This window comes from Hermetia illucens, chromosome 3 (assembly GCF_905115235.1).
Source record: "Hermetia illucens chromosome 3, iHerIll2.2.curated.20191125, whole genome shotgun sequence".
NCBI classification, from domain to species: domain Eukaryota; kingdom Metazoa; phylum Arthropoda; class Insecta; order Diptera; family Stratiomyidae; genus Hermetia; species Hermetia illucens.
Window position 1 is genome coordinate 40,382,934 of NC_051851.1, and position 20,320 is coordinate 40,403,253.

A 20,320-nucleotide genomic window follows, 5' to 3' on the forward strand; every position below is an offset into this window, starting at 1 on the left:
TGTCTGCTTCACGCCCCGCTAATCCTTTTTGGGAATTTCTTTTCGGTTTGTACACAATCAAATGCTTCGTAACAATTTCCCCGCCTTGTGTTGTTGATGTCACTTCGTCCGTGACCACTGCAGATACCTCAACTGCTGCTGCAGTTTATGCTGTTTTCGTCACCCAGAAACCCTCTTGCGGCTTCTTATCCTGACCAATTTCCTCACTGTTTTGGTTGATCACCCTTTTCTTGTAACGAAGCTGACCAAATCAAAAATCTCGCCTTCCTATCATCGTCCGCGGTACACATGCTCTGTTAGCGGTACTCAGCTATCTTGCTTCGGAAGTCAAAAATAGAAGAATTCAAAATACCCGTTCGCTGCACTGCCTTTTTCCGCTGTGCCCTTCACCGAGCACCATTCCTCTGTATACCCTGAATCGCGATTCACCTCAAATGCCTCCATCTACTCTATCGCTCATCAAGCTAATATTTCGCCGGCCGTTAGCCTGCTGTCCGCATGAACCGGTCCTGGTTGCCGTTAGCATCACCTTGAACTTTTAGAGTTCATGTTGCCAGTAACATGCGCAGCAGTGTTGACGGATGCCACAGATCATTCCACTCTGTCACGATCAATTCGCCCGAATGTATTCAATAATGTGCAATATGCGGCGAAATTTAAGGTAATTACACACTATAGAATGCATTATTTGATCAAATTAATCCCGAAAAAGGCGAATAAAATTCCGCTCCCGTCGCCAAGCCGCGGCCACTACAATTATTGTGTTTCATGACATTAAAGCGTCTTTCATTGAAGACTCAAATGTTGATATCTAATACCACACAGCATACATCACTTTCTTCAACCATAACCTGGAAAGAGCTTTTTGGATACAAACAAAAGCGAGACAACATCGCCTTCCATTTAATAAACATCCCCCTTTCGAAATATAAACACATGATCACAAAGGGATATGCACACATAATCTAATAGCAGTCACTTGAACCAAAATCAAAATTATCGACATTGCTGGCGCCGGCCTCGCGAGACCTTTCTACGTGATCATGGAAATCACCTAGACGCTGCGAACCACCCCCAAATTCAAACAAACAAACAATATATGATATTAGAAGTAGAAGAAATAATCAACCAATTGGATGTCCTCATCAGATGTTATTGTGCTAGAATTTCCGGCCCGGAAAAGTTATAGTGATCAGTAAGGAAAGAAATCCATTTTTAAGGTTTTGTGTAAAATTTAAAATCGGTTTATTGTCTTTCGGTCTGCCCATCCGTTTGTCTGTCTGTCACACCCATTTTACTTACTCTTATTGATACGAAATTCGGTGAAAGGTTTGGAACTGTGAACATCTTTCGCATACGGTGAGTGATATTGTTTTTCGTTGAATTTAATGGAGAGTCGCCATACATGCCAAGCCGGTGAAAAATTTTTTTCCAGCAAATATTGTCATATAGGGTATTAAAGGAAGGATTTCAATTACTACTTTCCGAAGCCGAATAAGTTGCAAAAGGGAAGAGTGCGGGGGTCCGAAAGGGATCAATTGCTTCAAGGATTCATTCCTCCAAACTACTCAAGCAAAAAATCTGAAAAAAATTATACTGATCCATGCACATAGTATCTAGGCCTCAAAATACTCTCTTCATATCAAAATCTGTCGAAGTTGATAATAGTATCTTGCCATATTTATTGTTAGTATATTTTTTAGAAATTAACTAGAAACCCCCCCCCCCCCCCCCCTCTTCAGTTTATCCTAGAGTCGTCAAGTTCCGTAGTAGACTATTTTTTCTAAGGGGGAAGCACAGTCCAGCACTCAGGTCTTTCCTAGATCCATTATACTAACCCTTTTAGACAATCACAAACATCCATGACTGTAGCCGAGATTCGAACCCGGGGCACAACGCATGTCGAGATCGTAAAACTGACGCCCAACCATTTCGGCCATTGTACCGTCTAGGTTATACTATACAGTATAATACTACCAATGTTGGCGGAAACGGCACTATTACTAACAATATTGTAATAGGGCAAAGTCGGTTCACTAAAGTCAATAGTCTGACTAGTTAAATGCATACAAACTATGACCTAGGTACAAATGGAACTAATGACCACTCAAATATACTTATACAAGAAATGCATAAAACCTCTCATACCTGAACCGTTCAGCATCCGATTTCCGACTCGTTCCTTTTTTCTTTTCATACTCTACATGGTGGCCAAAGGGTAGTATAGGTCCTAGGACGAAACGTGGATTGCTACCCACGATGGAGCATAAAACCTGGGAAATGCCTGCTGAACCAGCACCAACAGCTCTACTACCAAACCCTATCTCCACCTCCACGTGGTGACCGCTGGGAGCTCTTTCTTAACGAAAAGCTGCAGACGGAGAAGGATGAAGGCGAGTCTCCCGCGCCTAAAAACGGGAAAAATTGTACCAACTAGCCCTCCAAGTTGGGGGTTGGATAGAGCTGACAACCCTACATGGAAAACAACTTATTACGAAGTCACAACAGGAGCCTCGGACTAGTCGGATTACACAACGACGAACCCGGCAACGACAACGGAATAACGATTTGAGCATTTTCTCATGGAACGTGCGCTCCCTGTACAGAGATCAAGCTGATGAGCAGCTAGCCGATACCCTGTCCCAATATAGGGCTGATGTAACAGCGTTACAGGAGATGCGTTGGACAGGGACCTGGAGAAGAGCCGCTACGCCATATATTATAGTGGCCATCAGTAAACCATGTGCTCGGCGTAGGTTTCTTAGTCAACCAAAAAATGAAACCTGCTGTTATCGGCTTTGAAAACATATGCGAGTGGCTATGCACTCTGCGCTTGCGAGCAAGTTTCGAAGTATAAGCCTCATTAACGTTCACGCCCTTACAGAGGAGACTGCAGGGTTGGAGAAGGATACCTCCTACGAGGCAGTAGAACGAATCCTCGAAGCCTGTCCCAGATATGATATTAAAATTATAATTGGGGATTTTGACAGCCAAGTAGGGAAAGAGCCCTTATTCAAGCGATACGCTGGCTCCGATAGCTTACATAATACCAATATAACGGACTGCGGATTATTCAATTAGCAATGTCACACGAAATGGTTGTTGGAAGTAGCTGGTTTGCATCGAAAGCGGTCTACAAACATACGTGGGCCTCTCCAGACGGGACCACTTTCAACCAAATTGACCACGTGTTGGTCGAACGCCGCCACCTCTCAGCCTTGATGAATGTCAGAACATATAGGGGGGTCAATATAGACTCGGATCACTATCTCGTTGGCATGGTGTTCCGAGCTCGGAAAACAACACCACGCAGAATCCATCCACAACACAACCCTCCGCGACCCCCTATAAGAGGGAAATGGAAGCCGCAATAACCGCAGTCAACAGAGGACCTAGAGATAAATCATCAGCAAATGATCTTCACAACCACCTGAAGAACGTTATCATTGATACGGCCACAAACATCGACAACATGTCATTCGACATCAACAAAGGTCTACGACATGGAGATGCCCTATCATGCATCCTCTTTAGACTGGTCCTTGAGAAAGTGACCCGTGATGCCGAGGTAAATGCAAGAGGTACGATCCTCTTTAAGTCCACCCAACTACTGGCCTATGCTGACGATATCGACATCATGGGAAGAACCACCCGAAACGTACAAACTGCCTTCATCCAGATCGAGCACGCGGCAATCGGGGCGAGATCTTGGGCTGCACATCAATGAAGACAAGACAAAATATATGGTGGCAACGTCAGCACCGAAAACGAACCAGCTAAAAACATCAAACCGCACTGGTCAAACAGGAAGAATAAGGATAGGAGAATACAACTTTGAGACTGTTGATAATTTCTCCTATGCAGGGTCGAAAATCATAACCGATAACAGCTACGATGAGGAAAGTTTACAAAAACTGTTCCGCTCGAAACGTCTCACCATAGGGTCAAAGTTCTTACTGTGCAAGACAATGATATTGCCAGTCCTCATGTATTCCTCGGACACTTAGGTTCTTAGCAAGAAGAATTGCGACATCTTGGCCGCGTTCGAGAGAAGAATCCTCCGAAGAATTTTTGGCCCCCTACATGAGGATGGACGATTCCGTAGCCTACATAACGACGATATCTATGAGCGATACCATGACCGTCCGGTTGTGGATAAAATCCGGCTCAATAGGTTACGGTGGGCGGGTCACTTAATCCGTATGGATGAGGATGATCCCGCTCGGGGGGCTATAAGGGCAATATCTATGGTGGAAAAAGAAGACGAGGCAGACCCTGCCTAAGATGGAGCGATGGCGTAGGTCAGGACGCCAGACAGCTTCTAGGGATATCGAATTGGTGCACCTCGGCGTAAAACCGGGATATCTGGAGTTCCTTATTAAGACAGGCCTATACCGGATACCGGTTGTTGATGATGATGATGATGATGATGATACTCTACATGCCTATACTATATTGACTACAAACTCCATTTTCGCTTGCTCAACTTTTTTCACTTTCGGTATGAAAGGTTTTGCTCTCAATGGGCGTCAGGTTCTGAAAAGGAGATTAGTTATACTTTGCATTCCCAAATCACACATTACTAAAGTTATTGACAATAGGCTCAGCTATATCCAAACAAATTGGGTGCGACCGACCGGCAGGCAGACGGACAGAAAAAAATTGAATCGATTTTAATAAGGTTCTGTTTTACACAAAACCTTAAAAACGGCCTAATTTGTATCAATTTGATCAGATGATTCCAACCCGCTGAGGCTATATCATACTTATTCCACGCGAAGTTTCTTGACATGGATGTAGCACATCGAATTGCACCATTCATATAATTTACCAATCAACAACTTCACGTTCGTGTGTTCTAAGTAGATATGTAATACTACTATCACCTATACTTCGCGCATTCTATTGCATTATTCATCACTATCATTAGAATTAAAACAGTGCAATGACGCCATTTATCATTGTTGGAAGTTATTCACTTCAATCTATTCCCATTTGAAGAAATGTAGTGACAATTGGGTTCTTATCATTTTACCGCTGTCCACAACTTGAAGTATTAACAATGAATTATTCCAACAAGATAGTTATAAGGTTTCGCGTGTAGATATACAATTTATTTGTCATTCAAAATGTGTAGATTACAGTAGTTCTAAAATGTGGGACTGAGTAAAGAGAAATAATTCAAAATTCGGATAAAATGCGGAAACTAATGCTGTAAACGGTTAAGCTTTAAGTAAGGCTCATATAACATTTTCCGATGGAGTTTACCTAAAGTGTTTGAGTGACTAAAAACAATTACAAAGCGTCTTATTGGATTTGGTACACCTCACTCGATTGGCAAATAACTTTTAAGTTTTACGTCATTTCCGGAACAATGTTAGGGGATAAAACTGCAAAACGAATTGTGTGAGTTTTAACTGAAAGGCAACAGGTTTTATCAGTTGTTTCTTAAGGTTTTTGTTTGCAAAACAAAACCTTATTCAAATCAGTTCAATGTCTGTCTGTCTGTCTGTCTTTTTTTTTGTTCAGGAGGTGGAAATCTTCAAAAGACACTGGTCTGGACACACCAGCGTGTGGGATTTTTACCCACTAAAACCAACCCCGACTCCCTCGCGGAACCACCATAAGGTATTACACCACGGGGCGGAGTCAGCTCATTCTGGCTTAGTCACCTTTTTTCTATACGCGGCGCACGTGAACGCGGTTTTCTCCTCTCCTCTGCCTTTCGCAGTTTGGTTTGGATAGATGCGATCATGAAGTTGACCGCATCCCAATTTGCTTGATGTGCTAGCATTTTCGGCATCAGATTTTCTAGTACCAACACCTCTCCCAGAGTGTCCTCTAGTTTCCTCCTTTCTTCCACAAATCTCGGGCAGTGGAAGAATACATGCTCTAGGTCCTCTGGGACTCCATCGTTATTTGGACAGTCGGGTGAGATCTCCAATTTAAACCTGTGCATGTATTGCCGATACCCTCTATGCGCCATGAGAAATTGGGTGAGCTTATAATTAATCTCACCGTGTCGTCTCTCCAACCACTCCTTGATGGCAGGAATGAGCCTGTGAGCCCACCGACCTTTTCCGAGCGTTCCCACCGCTCTTGTCATCTATTTATGGATCTCTCCCTCTCAGTGTTCTTCGTCTGCAATAAGAGATTGGGAAGAGATTGACTTCGCATTGTATATGTTCGCCATTTCATCTGCCAAGGAGTCAATCGGCATCATTCTAGAGATGACGAATTCTGCATCATCTGAGACAGTCCTGAAGGCAGAGCATAGCCTCAAGGCTGTCCTCCTGTATACTGCACTCAGTTTGTTAGTGTTAACTGACATTTGCAATGCCTCCCTCCAAACTGGGGTCGCATAGAGAATGATTGAGGCTACCACCCTGGCTATAAGCAACCTAGAGGTATGCCGTGGCCCTCCGACGTTCGGCATCATCCTCGCCCCACCCCCAAGTATTTGATGGTCGGCTTGGAAGTGATGATATGATTCCCGATTCTTATACAGGCGTACTTTCTCTTCCGGCGCTTGGTGATGAGGACCGCTTCTGTTTTTTCCTCCGCCAGTGTCAGACCAGAGCTCTCTAGCCAACTTTTAACAGCACCGATTGCCTCGCTTGAGTATAATTCAGCATCTTTGATATGCTTTGCGACAACAACCAGCGCTATGTCGTCAGTGTAACCCACCACTGTGGCTTCCTCTGAAAGGCGAAGATTAAGTACATCGTTGTACATGATGTTCCATAGTAGTGGGCCCAATACGGAACCCTGCGGGACACCCGCAGAAACGACGTACTCCTGCGGTCCTTCATCAGTGTCGTACCAGAGCCTCCTTTCAATTAAATAACTATCGAAAATTGCGGCGAGATAGGCGGGAATACCAACCTTCGCTAGGGATTTACGTATTAGATTCCAATTGGCTGAATTGAATGCATTTTTCACGTCCAGGGTTACTACCACGCAATATTTACTGGTACTACCCTTTCCGTGCATTGCATCTTCGGCCAAGCCAGTAACCAATTTGATGGCATCAATGGTTGATCTGGCTTTACGGAATCCATACTGCCTTGGCTCTCAACAACCGGGAGTAATCTATTATAGATTACCCGCTCTAACATCTTCCCCACCGTGTCCAAAAGACATATGGGTTGGTATGAGGATGGTTCATCTGGAGGTTTACCGGGCTTAGGCGGAAGCACCAACTTCTGCCGCTTCCATACCGCTGGAAATATTCCCTCGGACATGCACGCCCCGAACAACTCAGCGAATATGTCCGGCCTGGATTTCACGGCAAGCTTAAGACCCGGTGCTTTATTGTCTCCTATTCTGCCGCAGATCTCCAGCAGTTCGTCTCCGGTGACTGGGGGAATTGCCGCCACATTCAGAGGTGATTGGAATATGTCGGTGCTCTCCTCTTGCTGGGGGAATAACCCCTGGATGATTTTCAGCAAGAGGGTGGGACACGTGATCTGCGGAGAGGAACGGCCTCTGAATTGTCCCATCACGATTCTATAAGCACTCCCCCACGGGTTTATGTCCGCTTCTGAGCAGAGCTCATTAAAGCATTTCCTCTCGCTTCGCAGGACCTGTCTGTCTGTCTGTCACAAGCACTTTTCTCAGAAACGGCTATACCGATTGACACGAAAGTTGGTGAGAAGGTGGGAAGTGTAGACCCCCAGACATGCAGGGAGTGATATCCTTCTAGGTTTAATTTAGGGGAGGGGGTCCCCATACATGTAAAAGGAGTGTACAAATTTTTTTCACCGAATGTAGTCATGTGGAGTATCAAATGAAAGGTCTAGATTAATACTTTTCGAAGCCGGTCTTAGTTTTGAGATTTGTGAGAAAAGCGGGGAGTGGGAGGGGGGAAAGGGATGATTTCTTTAACGGACCCATTCTCAGAAACGACCGAACCGAAAAATCTGAAAAAAATCATGAAGGCCTCAAAATACTCTCATTATCGATATCCGTTCAAATTAAGTTAATAATAGTATATTACAATATTTTTGGGAAAATTGAATGAAACCCCCCTTAGGTTTATCCCAGAGTTACAGAACTTCGTAGTAAAATAAAATACAATATGAAGCATATTATCCCCAAGTAACAAAGTTACAGTAACTCAAATTGTCTTCACCATGTAAATTTACAACCCGAAGTACTAATTCTGACATGCTAAATGCATATACATAACGGGCTACGTACAAATGGAATAGTTCTACACTCAAATATACTCAGAGAAGAAGCAAACAAAACCTTTCATACCTGAAGCACCCAGCTTCCGGTTTCCCGACTTGTTTAATTTAACCTTTCCCAGCTTGCGACTGGGGTCAGCCCGTCTAGATCACGTTCCCCACTTCTGCCCGTTGGCCCGGGTAGAGTCGAAAGGTTTTTGAATGACAGTTGCAAGTGCGAAGCTACTAGTGTTTCCGTCTATCATGGGATCGTTTCTCATCGATTTGAATATGCAAATCAACCTTGACTTGCCAGTTATAACAGTCAACTACGCGAACAGCAAAGGGTGAAAACCGCCCAAAGTGACAAAAAACGCAAATGTCAACCGATAAGTTTTTCAAATGCCCACAAAGTTTTATTCATTGATTAATTTAAAAAAATATATATACTTATATGGTTACCCCTCACCTCTAAAAAGGCACAACATGTCAACCACCCTTACGAATCATCGTTGACCGTTTGTTGGCATGTGTTTCAGCTAACTCCAAGACCTTCCTCCTTGACTGTTCTGTGTCATGTCTTTCTTAGGCGACTCACTCATGGGGTAACCAGCAATATCTAGGGGTACACTCCCTGTTCATGTTGTTGGAAGCTGCTGACGTTGTCAAAAGCTTTCTTGAAATCAATGAAGAGAAGGTGAAGTGCAGATCTGAACTTCGCGTGCTGCTCCAAAATGATCCGTAAGGTGTTGATGCCTTCGAGTTGTTCTTTGATACGTTCCAGTATTATTTCAGCTCATATTTTAGCCACGACAGGTAGCAAGCAAATACTCCTCAAATTGTCCCACTCAAGACAGGTGCCCTTTTTCGGAATCTTAACAATAATCCCCTTCTTCTACTCTCTGCGGAATATTTCGGACTACCAGTATTTCCGTGTAAGTTTAAACGGCAGTTCTGCACAACTTGCAGGAACAGCGATGATCGTCAAACCCAACGGACTTATTCTGGTTGAGTGCATTGGTGGGCGAGATAATTTCACTTTTGTTTAGAGGAACAGTCTGTATCTGTATATTATCGTAGCATTTCCCCGGATGTGAAAACTCGACAATCCTCCGGCCACCTGCCAGTTTTCTCATGATGCAATGTACGGTACCGAAATTATTACTATCTGCAACAGTTGCTGCTTTCCTGGCAAGAACAATAATAAATTCCCATTTGCCACGATACACACCACGTTGAATTTTATGGGATTTCGCACGGTATCGGAGCTCCAGCGCGTCACACTCGCAGTGGTTAATAGAGCAATCCATTCCGCTCATTCATCCGCCGAAATAGGATGTATGTTGAGGCCTAAATTTTACATTAATGCGCCTTTGTGCTTATTTTTGGATTTTTCGGTTGGATAAGTTCTGAGACCGAAACCTGTTGCATCTTGCCTGTTCTTCTCATCTTCTAGCTAATCAGAAAGTTAGGCTAATTCGGAAAAGTACTAATTGAGCCGTTTCACTTGAAAGCCAAATTTCGCCCACAAAGTGTGGGGTTAGTGCCTTGTATGGCATGCAGTGCATTGGTGTGCGAGGACACGGCTGCGAGCACAGCTGCTTATGACTTGCAAATTCGGATGGGGAAACACACACAAAAAACCATCTAGGCGCCGTCGGCACATCAATACATGATCACGGCCCACGTAGCTACTTCGTGTCTACTCCACAGAGCCGCAGTGACATTCCTTGACCCCAGGAAACTGGATTTGCTTCTCCTGTATTTAGTCTTCTCGATGCGAGGTTAAATTTCAAGCAACATTATCAACATAATTTCCTTAAGGCAAGGGTGATTTCAAATTTTGTGGAGTCCACGATGCACCTACAGGCTGCAGTGCGTTTTATAACGGCTAGAAAATTTGGATTTGGGGGACACTTGGTTCCAACAAGACGGTGCAACAGCACACACTTCAAGAGCATCGATGGCTGTTTTGAGGGAACACTTTCCAGAGCGCCTTATCTCAATTAGAGGCGATTTGGAATGGCCAGCACGCTCTCCCGATCTGTCCCCTTGTGATTTTTTTTCTATGGGGTTTTTTGAAATTCCGTGTTTATGTGAACCGTCCAAGAACCCTACAAGATTTGAAGACCAACATCCAAGAAGAAATTGCCAACATAACACCTGCTATGCTAACAAGAGTCATGACAAACGCGAGAAATCGGTTTACGCAATGTATGGAGAATGGGGGACGTCACCTAACAGCTTTGATATTCAAAACAATGTAAATAAAAACTTTAGACATGTACCTACATTATAAAAAATAAATAAATATTTTCCGATGCATACAATAGTTTTAATTGAGTTTTGAAAAAAGGAAGTTATGCTACCGCACCCTGTACTTGACAACCGTATTGACGAAATCGTTGAAATAACCGTGAATCAAGCCAGATTTGTCAAGAAATGCGGAATTTCTAAATACACGCTGCGCTGCTAGAGAAACACCGGGCACTGGACATCCAATGTCCAGCGCTCTATATACTGCTTTAACCAGATGATGTTTTCATAGCGTCTAATAGCAAAAATGATGTCGAGCAGCTTGTCCAAAAATGGAATGATCGCCTTGATCAACACGGTCTCAGATGGAGTCTGAATAAAAGTGAATTTTAGACAACCAAGTCTCATGAAACAATGCTATCAGCCAATGGACCAGCACGTTATGAAATTACTTCACGCATTAACGCAACCTGGATGAAACAGCGTTTCACAATTAGTGTCCTTTGTGTTCGACGTATCACCGTTTGTGAACGGGACAAAAGTTGAAGAAAAAGAACAAAAGTTTCATGCGCACTTCCAAATGGAAGGGGTCTGAGGGCAATGCGAGCATTTAACTGTCATGGCATGTTCAAAATGCTTTTATCATAGTAAACGCGATTAACTGCAACAGGAAATTTATAGTTGAGATTCCTTGAAATTATAATCACTTCTATAATTTCGTCTTTCCCAGAACTACATAGCGCCGAACTTTCAATTAATATTCGTCAGTCCACTGACAAGAGAACTGTCGAATTAACATTTCGACCACGAGGACCCATCAGCGGAGGTGAGTTGTGCCGAACCAAAACCGGTAAAAAAACGTGACGTCATCATCGCCAAACGCGATCGCCAAATGGAACCACACAGGGGCTTCGCTCCGCTCCACATTTTGTCCACGAGGGTCTTATAAGAGATATTCATTCCGAATCTAGCAATCTGGTCGAGACTGTTGTGAGACATTGGGATAATATTATTTGCTCAGGGTAGTATGTTGCACGTTTTGTGGCCCAAAGTGTTCACAATAAAAATGAAAATGAGAGGTGAAAACGTGTCTCCTTGTTGAATTTCCTCAGAAAACCGGAGTGGTTTGATGTAGCGACCACATTATGGAAACGTATGGACAAGCTCTTGTCTTTTTAAGGTTTTGGGAGAAAGTGAAACTTTACTGAGTGAATATAAGCTTATATAGCATGCAGTAGAACGTTTTCTCCAGATCGAGTTAATGTAGAGAAGACGGCGTTTCTTATAATAATATCTCCACGGGACGTTGCTACAGCTCGTTTGCCTTTGGAACCGGCATTTAAGAATTCAACGAAAGTATTTTATGCTTATCGTAGCAGACAATTGAAAGGGATAGATATGAAAAGGCTAGCAAGTTGCAGATATCTTGTCCCCAGAACGCCAAAGATGCCTCAAACAGGGTCACACTTTAGGGCTACCAACTCCTCTCCCCCAACCTAGTGACAGTTAGATGCCGACAGTAACTGCAATATTTGCTTACGTGACCAGTAAACTAGTTCTGACCGGATTTAGACTACAATATTCCGTTTTGGTTTAAGAAGGATTATGATTGTGCTACACACCAAGATTTCTGATATAACAGGAAAAGATGCTTTCCATGAGCAACTCCACACAATTTAGCAGAGGCTTCTTAGCAGTGATATGAACACACGACCGTTATCGAAACTGCCTTTACGACTGGCGTCTGGGAAGTTTTCAACGAAGTCGAAAAAGGACGTCAGAAGACCTGGTCGATAACGGAAACGTGGATCTGGCTCAATGCATATAAGGATTTAAAATGAAGGCGACGCTCCACAGCTTCATTGCCGTGACTCCTGACGAAAGGAATTGAATAATTTTTGGCTGGAGGAGGTGAAGAGGTTTAATAGATGGTCCATCAAACCTTTTCTCAAACTCCTCGACTTCGCCGAATCTTATGCCTTAACCAACTCTAAATTTAGGGAAGGAGGCAACCAGAGACAGAGGAGGACTGAACATAAAAGCCAACAAAACCAAGGTTATCAATCTGATGGATAATCGAATTCTTCCTGTTTGCATTAAAGGGCAGAACAATGGAAGCATTGAACAATTTGAATATGCAGGTATTATAGCATTGCTTCTGCTAAAGGCGGTATCGAATTTGATGCTGTTTGATGGTATCTTGACTGTTTTGTCTAAAATTCGCAAATGTAGCTATTTCAACATCAGTTCCAAGTCGAGGTTATTTGGTATCAACACTTTCTTTATGCTGCTGTAGGGGAGCAGTACGTGGAAAACTCGAAAGTTTCTAGCGTTCACTAGCTTGCATCTACATCATGTCATTGAGGTAGTTTGAGATGAGACAATATGAATGGACTGCTTTGTCATACGAGATAGATCCTCGTAGGCGTATTGATCAGAAGGCGGAAGTGGCAGTGGATGGGTGGTGTTATGAGAAAGGATGGCAATTCTGTTGCGAACTACGTCATGCAGTGGAATATACTATCGGAGATGGCGAACGAAGGCGTTTGTCTAGAGCTACTTGGAGAGTGTAGCAATGCGAGTTTATCTGAAAATCTTGAGGGCAAAAGCCGACCGTAGGAACGTTGGATACTACACCCTAAATAGGGGTTTCTGGCAACTATAGAAAGTTTTGAAATAATATATAATATATATTGGTGGTGGTGTACGCGTCACTAAAACTGGCTCTATATCGAGTTGAGCATGTTCGTTCATCAACTAATAACTATTTAGTGGGTATATGAATCTCGCTAACTCCTTTCTGAAATATAGGCATCCATGCGGTCTTTTCTGACTTATTGCTTTTTTTCATATTTCATTTTCATTGGGACTATGCGTCAGTTTCGACCATTGCACTGCCCAATATATAACACGGGTAGATCGATCTTTGTACATAATGCAAATATTGATTTCGTGATGTGCGATTTATTTTACAAATTAAATAATACGTGCAACATGTTTTCGTGATCTTATTGCATTGGACACTTAAATTTTTTGACATTTTTGTTTCCTTCGAACGTGCTTTCAGGTACAGACTCCAATGTTGAATTCTTTTCTTGCGTAAGAGGAGAAATTTTAAGATTTACTGATGACTAAATAAATCAACATATAAACTGTGAATAGTAGTTGCCCGATATCCATTATATTGGAACACACTTGCCTTATTATTATACAATAGAATATGCACTGGAATAATTTGGATGTGCGAGAAGTTTGACCGTAATTTTCTAGAATCCTGGTTTGGTATTTTTTATTCATTCTGCCTGACACCCCAACAACGAATAAAAGGGGAAGAAACGAGAACTGGAAAGGTATGCTCAGGAAATCACCCGGAGTACATGGCATTTTCCCAGCAGTAATCCAGGGAGGCCAAGGAATAATCTTAGAATCTCTCCTGACGGTGGTAAGGAGGAGCATAGCACTGAGATATATCCCAAGGGCATGAAGACGGAAAAAAGTGGTCTCTATTCCGAAAGCGGGTAAAAGGATGCTTTTCACCCTACATCTTTCAAACCAATTTGCCTAACATCGTTCGTACTCAAAACGGAGGAGAAGGTCATAGACAACTATATTAGAACTAACGTTCTAAAGCGTAATCCCCTACATTAGTGTCAACACGCTTACCGGGGTGAACGGTGCGTTTTTGGATATCTAAAGAGCATTCGACATTTCATGACATACAGAAATAGAAGATGCCCTGAGCCACAAGGGAGTGGGTGGGGAATGGCTGTCTGGATGGGCAAAATGCTAGAAAGTAGACAAATGGAAGTACCGACACGTACAAATTCTATTGTCATGAATACTACTCAAGGTTGTCCACTGGGCCTGGTACTATCGCCGCTTATGGGGAATATAGTAGTGGAAGAACTCCTGGACGTGCTAACAAATACTGAAAAACAGGTCGAGGGTTACGTGGACGACATTGTTTTAATCTGTAAGGGCAAATATGAGGATACCCTATGTGATAGAATCCAAACTGGATTAAGGGTTACTAGTGCCTGGTGCAGGAAGGTGGGACTGCGGATCAATCCAGCCAATACCATCATAGTACCAATCACTAGGAGGCGTAAGCTTGATCACCTGAGAGTCATAAAGTTGCATGACATGGAGGTGAGACGAGAAACAGAGGTCAAATATTTGGGAATTACGCTGGACCAAAAATAACTCTGCAAGACACATGTTGAAAACACTTGCCGGAAAGCCCAGAAGGTTCTGATGACTTATAGGTCCATAGCAGGAAATAAATGGGGTTGCAGCCCGAAGATACTACGTTGGATATATACTGCAATAGTAAGGTCAATGATTACCTATGGGGAAGTAATCTTAGCAGAAAGAACCGAACTCAGCACACACGTCAAGGAATTACACAAACTCCAAAGGCTGGCTTGCATGTGTATCAATGGAGCAATGAGGACATGCCCAACGACATCCCTGGAGGTCCTTCTGAGATTAACCCCTCTCCATCTGCACATACTGATGCAGGCAACGAGGGCAATATTCAGGATGGCCGGTAGTATCAGTGAGGCCGGGAGCTGCCTTAATCGATGGAAGGTTGATATTCTTTCCAGGCGGTATCCCGAATGAGTCATACCAAGGGATAACATGACAACGAGGATTCACTTCGATAAGAAGTTTCAAACCCATTGGAGTAACAAGGCAAATTGAAAGAGCGTGGCTGGGACATACGGCGTAAACCAGCAGCTGATTACTTGGTACACCCATGAATCCCTTACAGTAGAGGCAGTGTGTGCCGGTGTCATTGGTCCAAGGAAAATGTACTTGGAGCCAATGGGTAGGTACACTAGCATATTCCAGGTGGAAATATACTCCAACTGATAACTTTTTAATTTATAAATCAATAATAATCCTCTGTAGACTCTCTTACACATATGTTGTTATTAATAAGATTCATGGCAATAAGTAGTTCAACACCATAGATAACATAAAACCCAAATAGTGGATACCGAAAATCTGGAGTGAAGCTATATTTTTTCCATTGCAACACCCACTCATTAGCATATATTAAAATAATTGCGCCAAGGACTAGTCATTATGACAATAATTGAACGCTGATGAAGAAGTCAAATATTTTTTTATAAATTCATGGATCTTCAAAACAGTAGTTCGTCATCACTAAGATATTTTCATTTACTACATATAGCACCTTACCATGTTTTTAAGACAGGCCTAATTTTAAAAGCAATCTTTACGCACCAGTTTAAAATATCTGTGAAGTGTTATGTAATTCAAAATAACTTACCTAGTTGGAAAATTCCCATGAAAAGTTCCACAAATCCAGCCAATAAAGTCAATACAAATGCAAACTCCATCGGCTTTCCGATAGTAAACTGTACAGTAACAAGTGCAACAAGACTTGTCGGGCCAATAAGTACCTTCTCCACCGTTCCAAATATTAAATATATAAGCGGACCTGAAAAAATAATAAAGTTCATTAAATTAACAAAGCTCTCAACGATAAAAAAACATATTTTGTGATGTAGGTACATATCTTACAAGAGAAGGCGTTGCCTTATATCAATCTGAATTACAAAGTTTTGCACTTTATATAATTGACATAACTCCTACTTAGAGCAAAGCTCGTCAACTACACCTGCTCGCCATAGAATTTTTGCATTTTCTCAATGTGCGACCTACCCACTGCTATTTCTGTCTTCTCAAAAATCCATCTACGGATATCTACATATATCTGGCGGTCAAAGGTCCTAGGGCGAAATGTGGACTGGTTCAAATGATGGAGCATAAAATATGGGTAGCGCCTGCTGAACCAACGCGAATAGTTCTACTACCAAACCTTATCTTCACTTTCACGTGCTGACCGCTGGGAGTTTTTTCTTGACGAAAAACGGTAGAATTGAAGATGAAGGCGTATTCTTCCGCACTTAAAAGCCAGACAAACTGTACCAATTGGTCCTCCAGGTTGGGGGTTGGGTAGGGCTCAACCATACACGGAAAACCATGTGCTCGGAGTAAGTTTCCTAGTCAACCTGCTATTATCGACTTTAAAAAGATAAACCAACGACTAGGCATTCTACGCTTGCGAGGCAAATTTATGAACGACCACGAACTGCGGAATATCCAACTGGCAGTGTCGCAAGAAATGGTCCATAAACATACGTGGGCCTTTCCAGACGGAACCGCTTTCATGTAGACTCGGGCCACTATCTCATTGACATGGAACAACAATATCACCTCGAATCCCTTCTGGTAATCAAGTGAAAGTGAACACTGAAGCCATCCATAATAGAGTCCTCTGTAACACCTACAAGGGGGAAATGGATGTCACAATAATCGCAGCTTACAACGGTCTTGAAAATGAAGCGAACTCCGTTGTGTGGAGAAAGTACTTCACAGAAGGACAGAAAAAGGCAACCTGGGAGAACCAAAAGTCTCTGTCCTTTTAAAGTACAGGGAAAAAGCACCAGGCGCGAACGTTTTAGCAACAAGTCAGCAGGATAATCTTATGCACTTGGGTTCTCATCCTGCCGAAACAAAGAGGGAAATCTGATTTCCGACAGAATGGGCATATTGGAGAGGTGGGTTCAGTACTTTGATGAACTACTGAACAACCAGAACACGGGCAAGTTGGATGTCCCGCCAACTGAAAACGACGGATGAATGCTGCCACTAAGCATGGAAGAAACAACCCGTGTAATCCATTGGCTTAAAAATCATAATGGAATGAACTGGTTAAATATGAAGGCGATCAATTTCACCAAACGGCTCTTCAACTGATGGCTGAAGTGTGAGTCAGCGAATCAATGATAGCAACGAGATGTTATCGGTCCCATGCAAAAAAAGGAAGTATCGCGCAGTGCACCAATTATAGAGTTATCACGTTGCTGACTACTATCTATAAGATATTCAGATAGCCTCATATGTCCAGCAAATTATCAGCGCATACCAAAGAAGCTTCAGTGCAGGCAAATCAGCAACAGATCAAATTTTCTCTGTGCGTCAAGTGATGGAAAAACTGTTGGAATATGGCCATCAGTTATATCATCTTTCATTGACTTTAAAGCCGCCTATGACAGCATAGCCAGGGTAAAACTGTACACGGCCATGGAAAATGTGCAAGGCCAGTATCAACAACGGTTTAAGATAAAGAGCCCCACAATGCATTCCAACCAGGTTAAAGTAAGCGATCTGCGATGCTGATATAAATGTAAGATGCACCATCCAATTAGCCCATGATAAGGATATTGACATTATGGGAAAAACAGCCCAAGATGTACAATCTACCTTCATCCAGATAAGCCAGGCGCCGATTTGCGTGAGATCTTGGGCTGTACATTAATGAGCGCATGATGAAGTACATGGTGTCAGCGTCCCCATTAAAGAACAAAGCAGCAACAACATCAAATCGCAATGTTCAAATCAGAACAATAAAGATAGGAGACTACCACTTTGAGACCGTTGATAATTTCTCCTATCTAGGGTCGAAAATCAGAACCGATAACAGCCACAACAATGAAATCCGCTCACGGTTGTTGACAGCCAACAAAGCGTATTTCGGCTTGGAAAATCTGTTCCGCTCACCATAGGGTCAAAGTTCTTATTGTACAAGACAACAATCTTGTCAGTTTTCATGTATTTCTCAGAAGCTTGGATTCTTAACAAGAAAAATTGTAAACTCTTGGCCACAGTATATCTAATAGGAAGTACCCACACTAAAATGCCCCGACTTGCAAATGTATTGCGGAAGCCTATCCGTACACATGATACGCACTAAAGAAGGACAAAGCATAATCTTCTTCCAATCACATTGGAAAGAGAGAGATGAAAAGATCAAACCGCAATTTTTACTTCAAATTCTTCTGAGATTCTCCGGAATTCCCCTCAAATCACTGACAGCAAAGTCATTACACGGGTGTACCATGCATTGATTGGTGACTATTTCATAAGAAGATAGGCAAATAACGTCTCACCCGACTGCCGAATTTCACGGGCGTTGGAAAACGGGGAATTGATTCATAAGCATTTACAAAATGGTGTATACAATCCTTGAAGTCACCAAGCTGGATGTTATCCGATACCATGAATATTTTTGAATACTTTCTTGATCAACACATTCTCAACATCGTTGAAATCATAGGCACTTTGAACCAATCCGAAGAACTATTAAGAACTGTGTCATTACTGAAGCAATACACATTATGCAGTTGCTCAAAGTGAAATGCTGTTTTCTGCATTGCCTTCCTGATCCTTGATTGTGTATGACACAAATCCTCTGATAAATGTTTCGAAAGCATTTAGTGCCAAATAAACTCATGCACTGGGTTAAACTGTCCTACAGCCATCCGAATTGTGACAGGTATATCAAAAGTGCGTGCCTCTGTCGGTGTTTGCCAATAAAAGATCCTCTTACCCTGTCATGGGTACTGGCGCACAAAACATCCAACGCCCACTGCACTACACATTGCTTTATGCAGATGATGTTTGCCAGTCTTACATCAAAGCTAATCTTGAGAGTTTCGCGCAAAAGTTGAATGATCGTCTCATCTAACACGGTCTCCGACTGAACCGGAATAACACAATTTTTGTGATTGTGGCAGTGATCGCCCCGGAACGGAGAAATCTAAGAAACTCCGATTAGTACTCTAACCCTAACTCGCATCATGAAATTGATTCACGTAACTCTGTGTTATCGACGTATCACCGAGCCTCCCAAATAAAAACCTATCGCAGCGTCGTGCATCGTATTGCCTTCTATAGTTCTGAACGCTGGCAGACCACCAAAGACAATGAACGTCACCTCTTAGCAATGGAGGCAAAGATGTTAAGTTGGATCAATTTTGTTCCCCTCACCCGAACCCCGGTCATATTTGAAGTTTGTGTTCACCTTTTTGCTTGCATCGCTAATATGAGCTTATCACTTGCACGGCATTAGGTGTAATGGTGATGAAACTAAAGCGCAGTCCCATTAAAAGTAAAAAACAAATGCATAAAGAAACGAATTTCGTAGGTTTTATCGCATGGCGAGGGGTAAAAAAAATTAAACTCTTTGGAAAACAAATAGGCTATTGCCAACAGTTTTACCATTTGTAACACCGAGATAAGTCCATCGAGGGTGGGGACGGGGATTTCGACCCTGAAGTATTTTAGGGGAGTTTGAAATAGACGGAAATTCGGATTTAACTGAAAAAAGCTCATCCATTTCAGCTTATCGCTGTGTATAAGCAGGTTTTTATAAATTAACTATTTTTATCAATTCTTAAATATATTTGAAATAATAATAATAAATCTTTGATGCGACAATCCAATTGGATCTGAGCCGTTGAAGTATGCTAAAGCACCTCATTCTATACCGCAACGATACACTGTAAGAGGCCTAATATTTACCCACATTTGACTAAAAACGGTGTTGCACTCATTACTCACTTAAAACTGTTTTTACACCGAATTCAGTGATGAACAAAGCTCAGCATCAGAAATGCTGTCCTCGTCTGTTAAAACGAATCTCCACTTCAGTACTAATTACGTAGTATGTTTGAAAAAATGATAGCATCAAATATAGTATTAGGTCGTTTCTAGCAAATCATTGACCATCAATTTGGTTTGCAAAAAAACAATGGTAGAACAAAATAAGTTCATTGTACTGTATCGGAAATAAGATAGGATTTTGATAGGGTATGACACAAAGATTATAAAACTTCTGGTGGCAAACTTGCATAATATTCCGAAGACCTATGTAAAAAGCCGGGTGGATTGGAGAATAAAATCATGATCTATTGTATTAGGTTGTTGCAAATGAAATGTCGGATATTTGAGTAAAATTTCAAAAAACTATAACTTTTAAGAAAATTAATTTTATTAGTCAAAATAAGAACCAGCAG

At 42.2% G+C, this 20,320-nt stretch overlaps 1 protein-coding gene across 1 annotated transcript in view; it reads right to left on the reverse strand.

Moving 5' to 3' along the window:
- Positions 1-20,320, reverse strand: part of LOC119652517 (sodium-independent sulfate anion transporter-like) — a 49,108-nt gene that overhangs the window by 16,231 nt on the left and 12,557 nt on the right. The window contains exon 2 of the mRNA XM_038056713.1: positions 15,727-15,897. Within this exon, the coding sequence (XP_037912641.1) occupies positions 15,727-15,897 (171 nt within the window). The remainder of the gene's footprint in view (positions 1-15,726; positions 15,898-20,320) is intronic.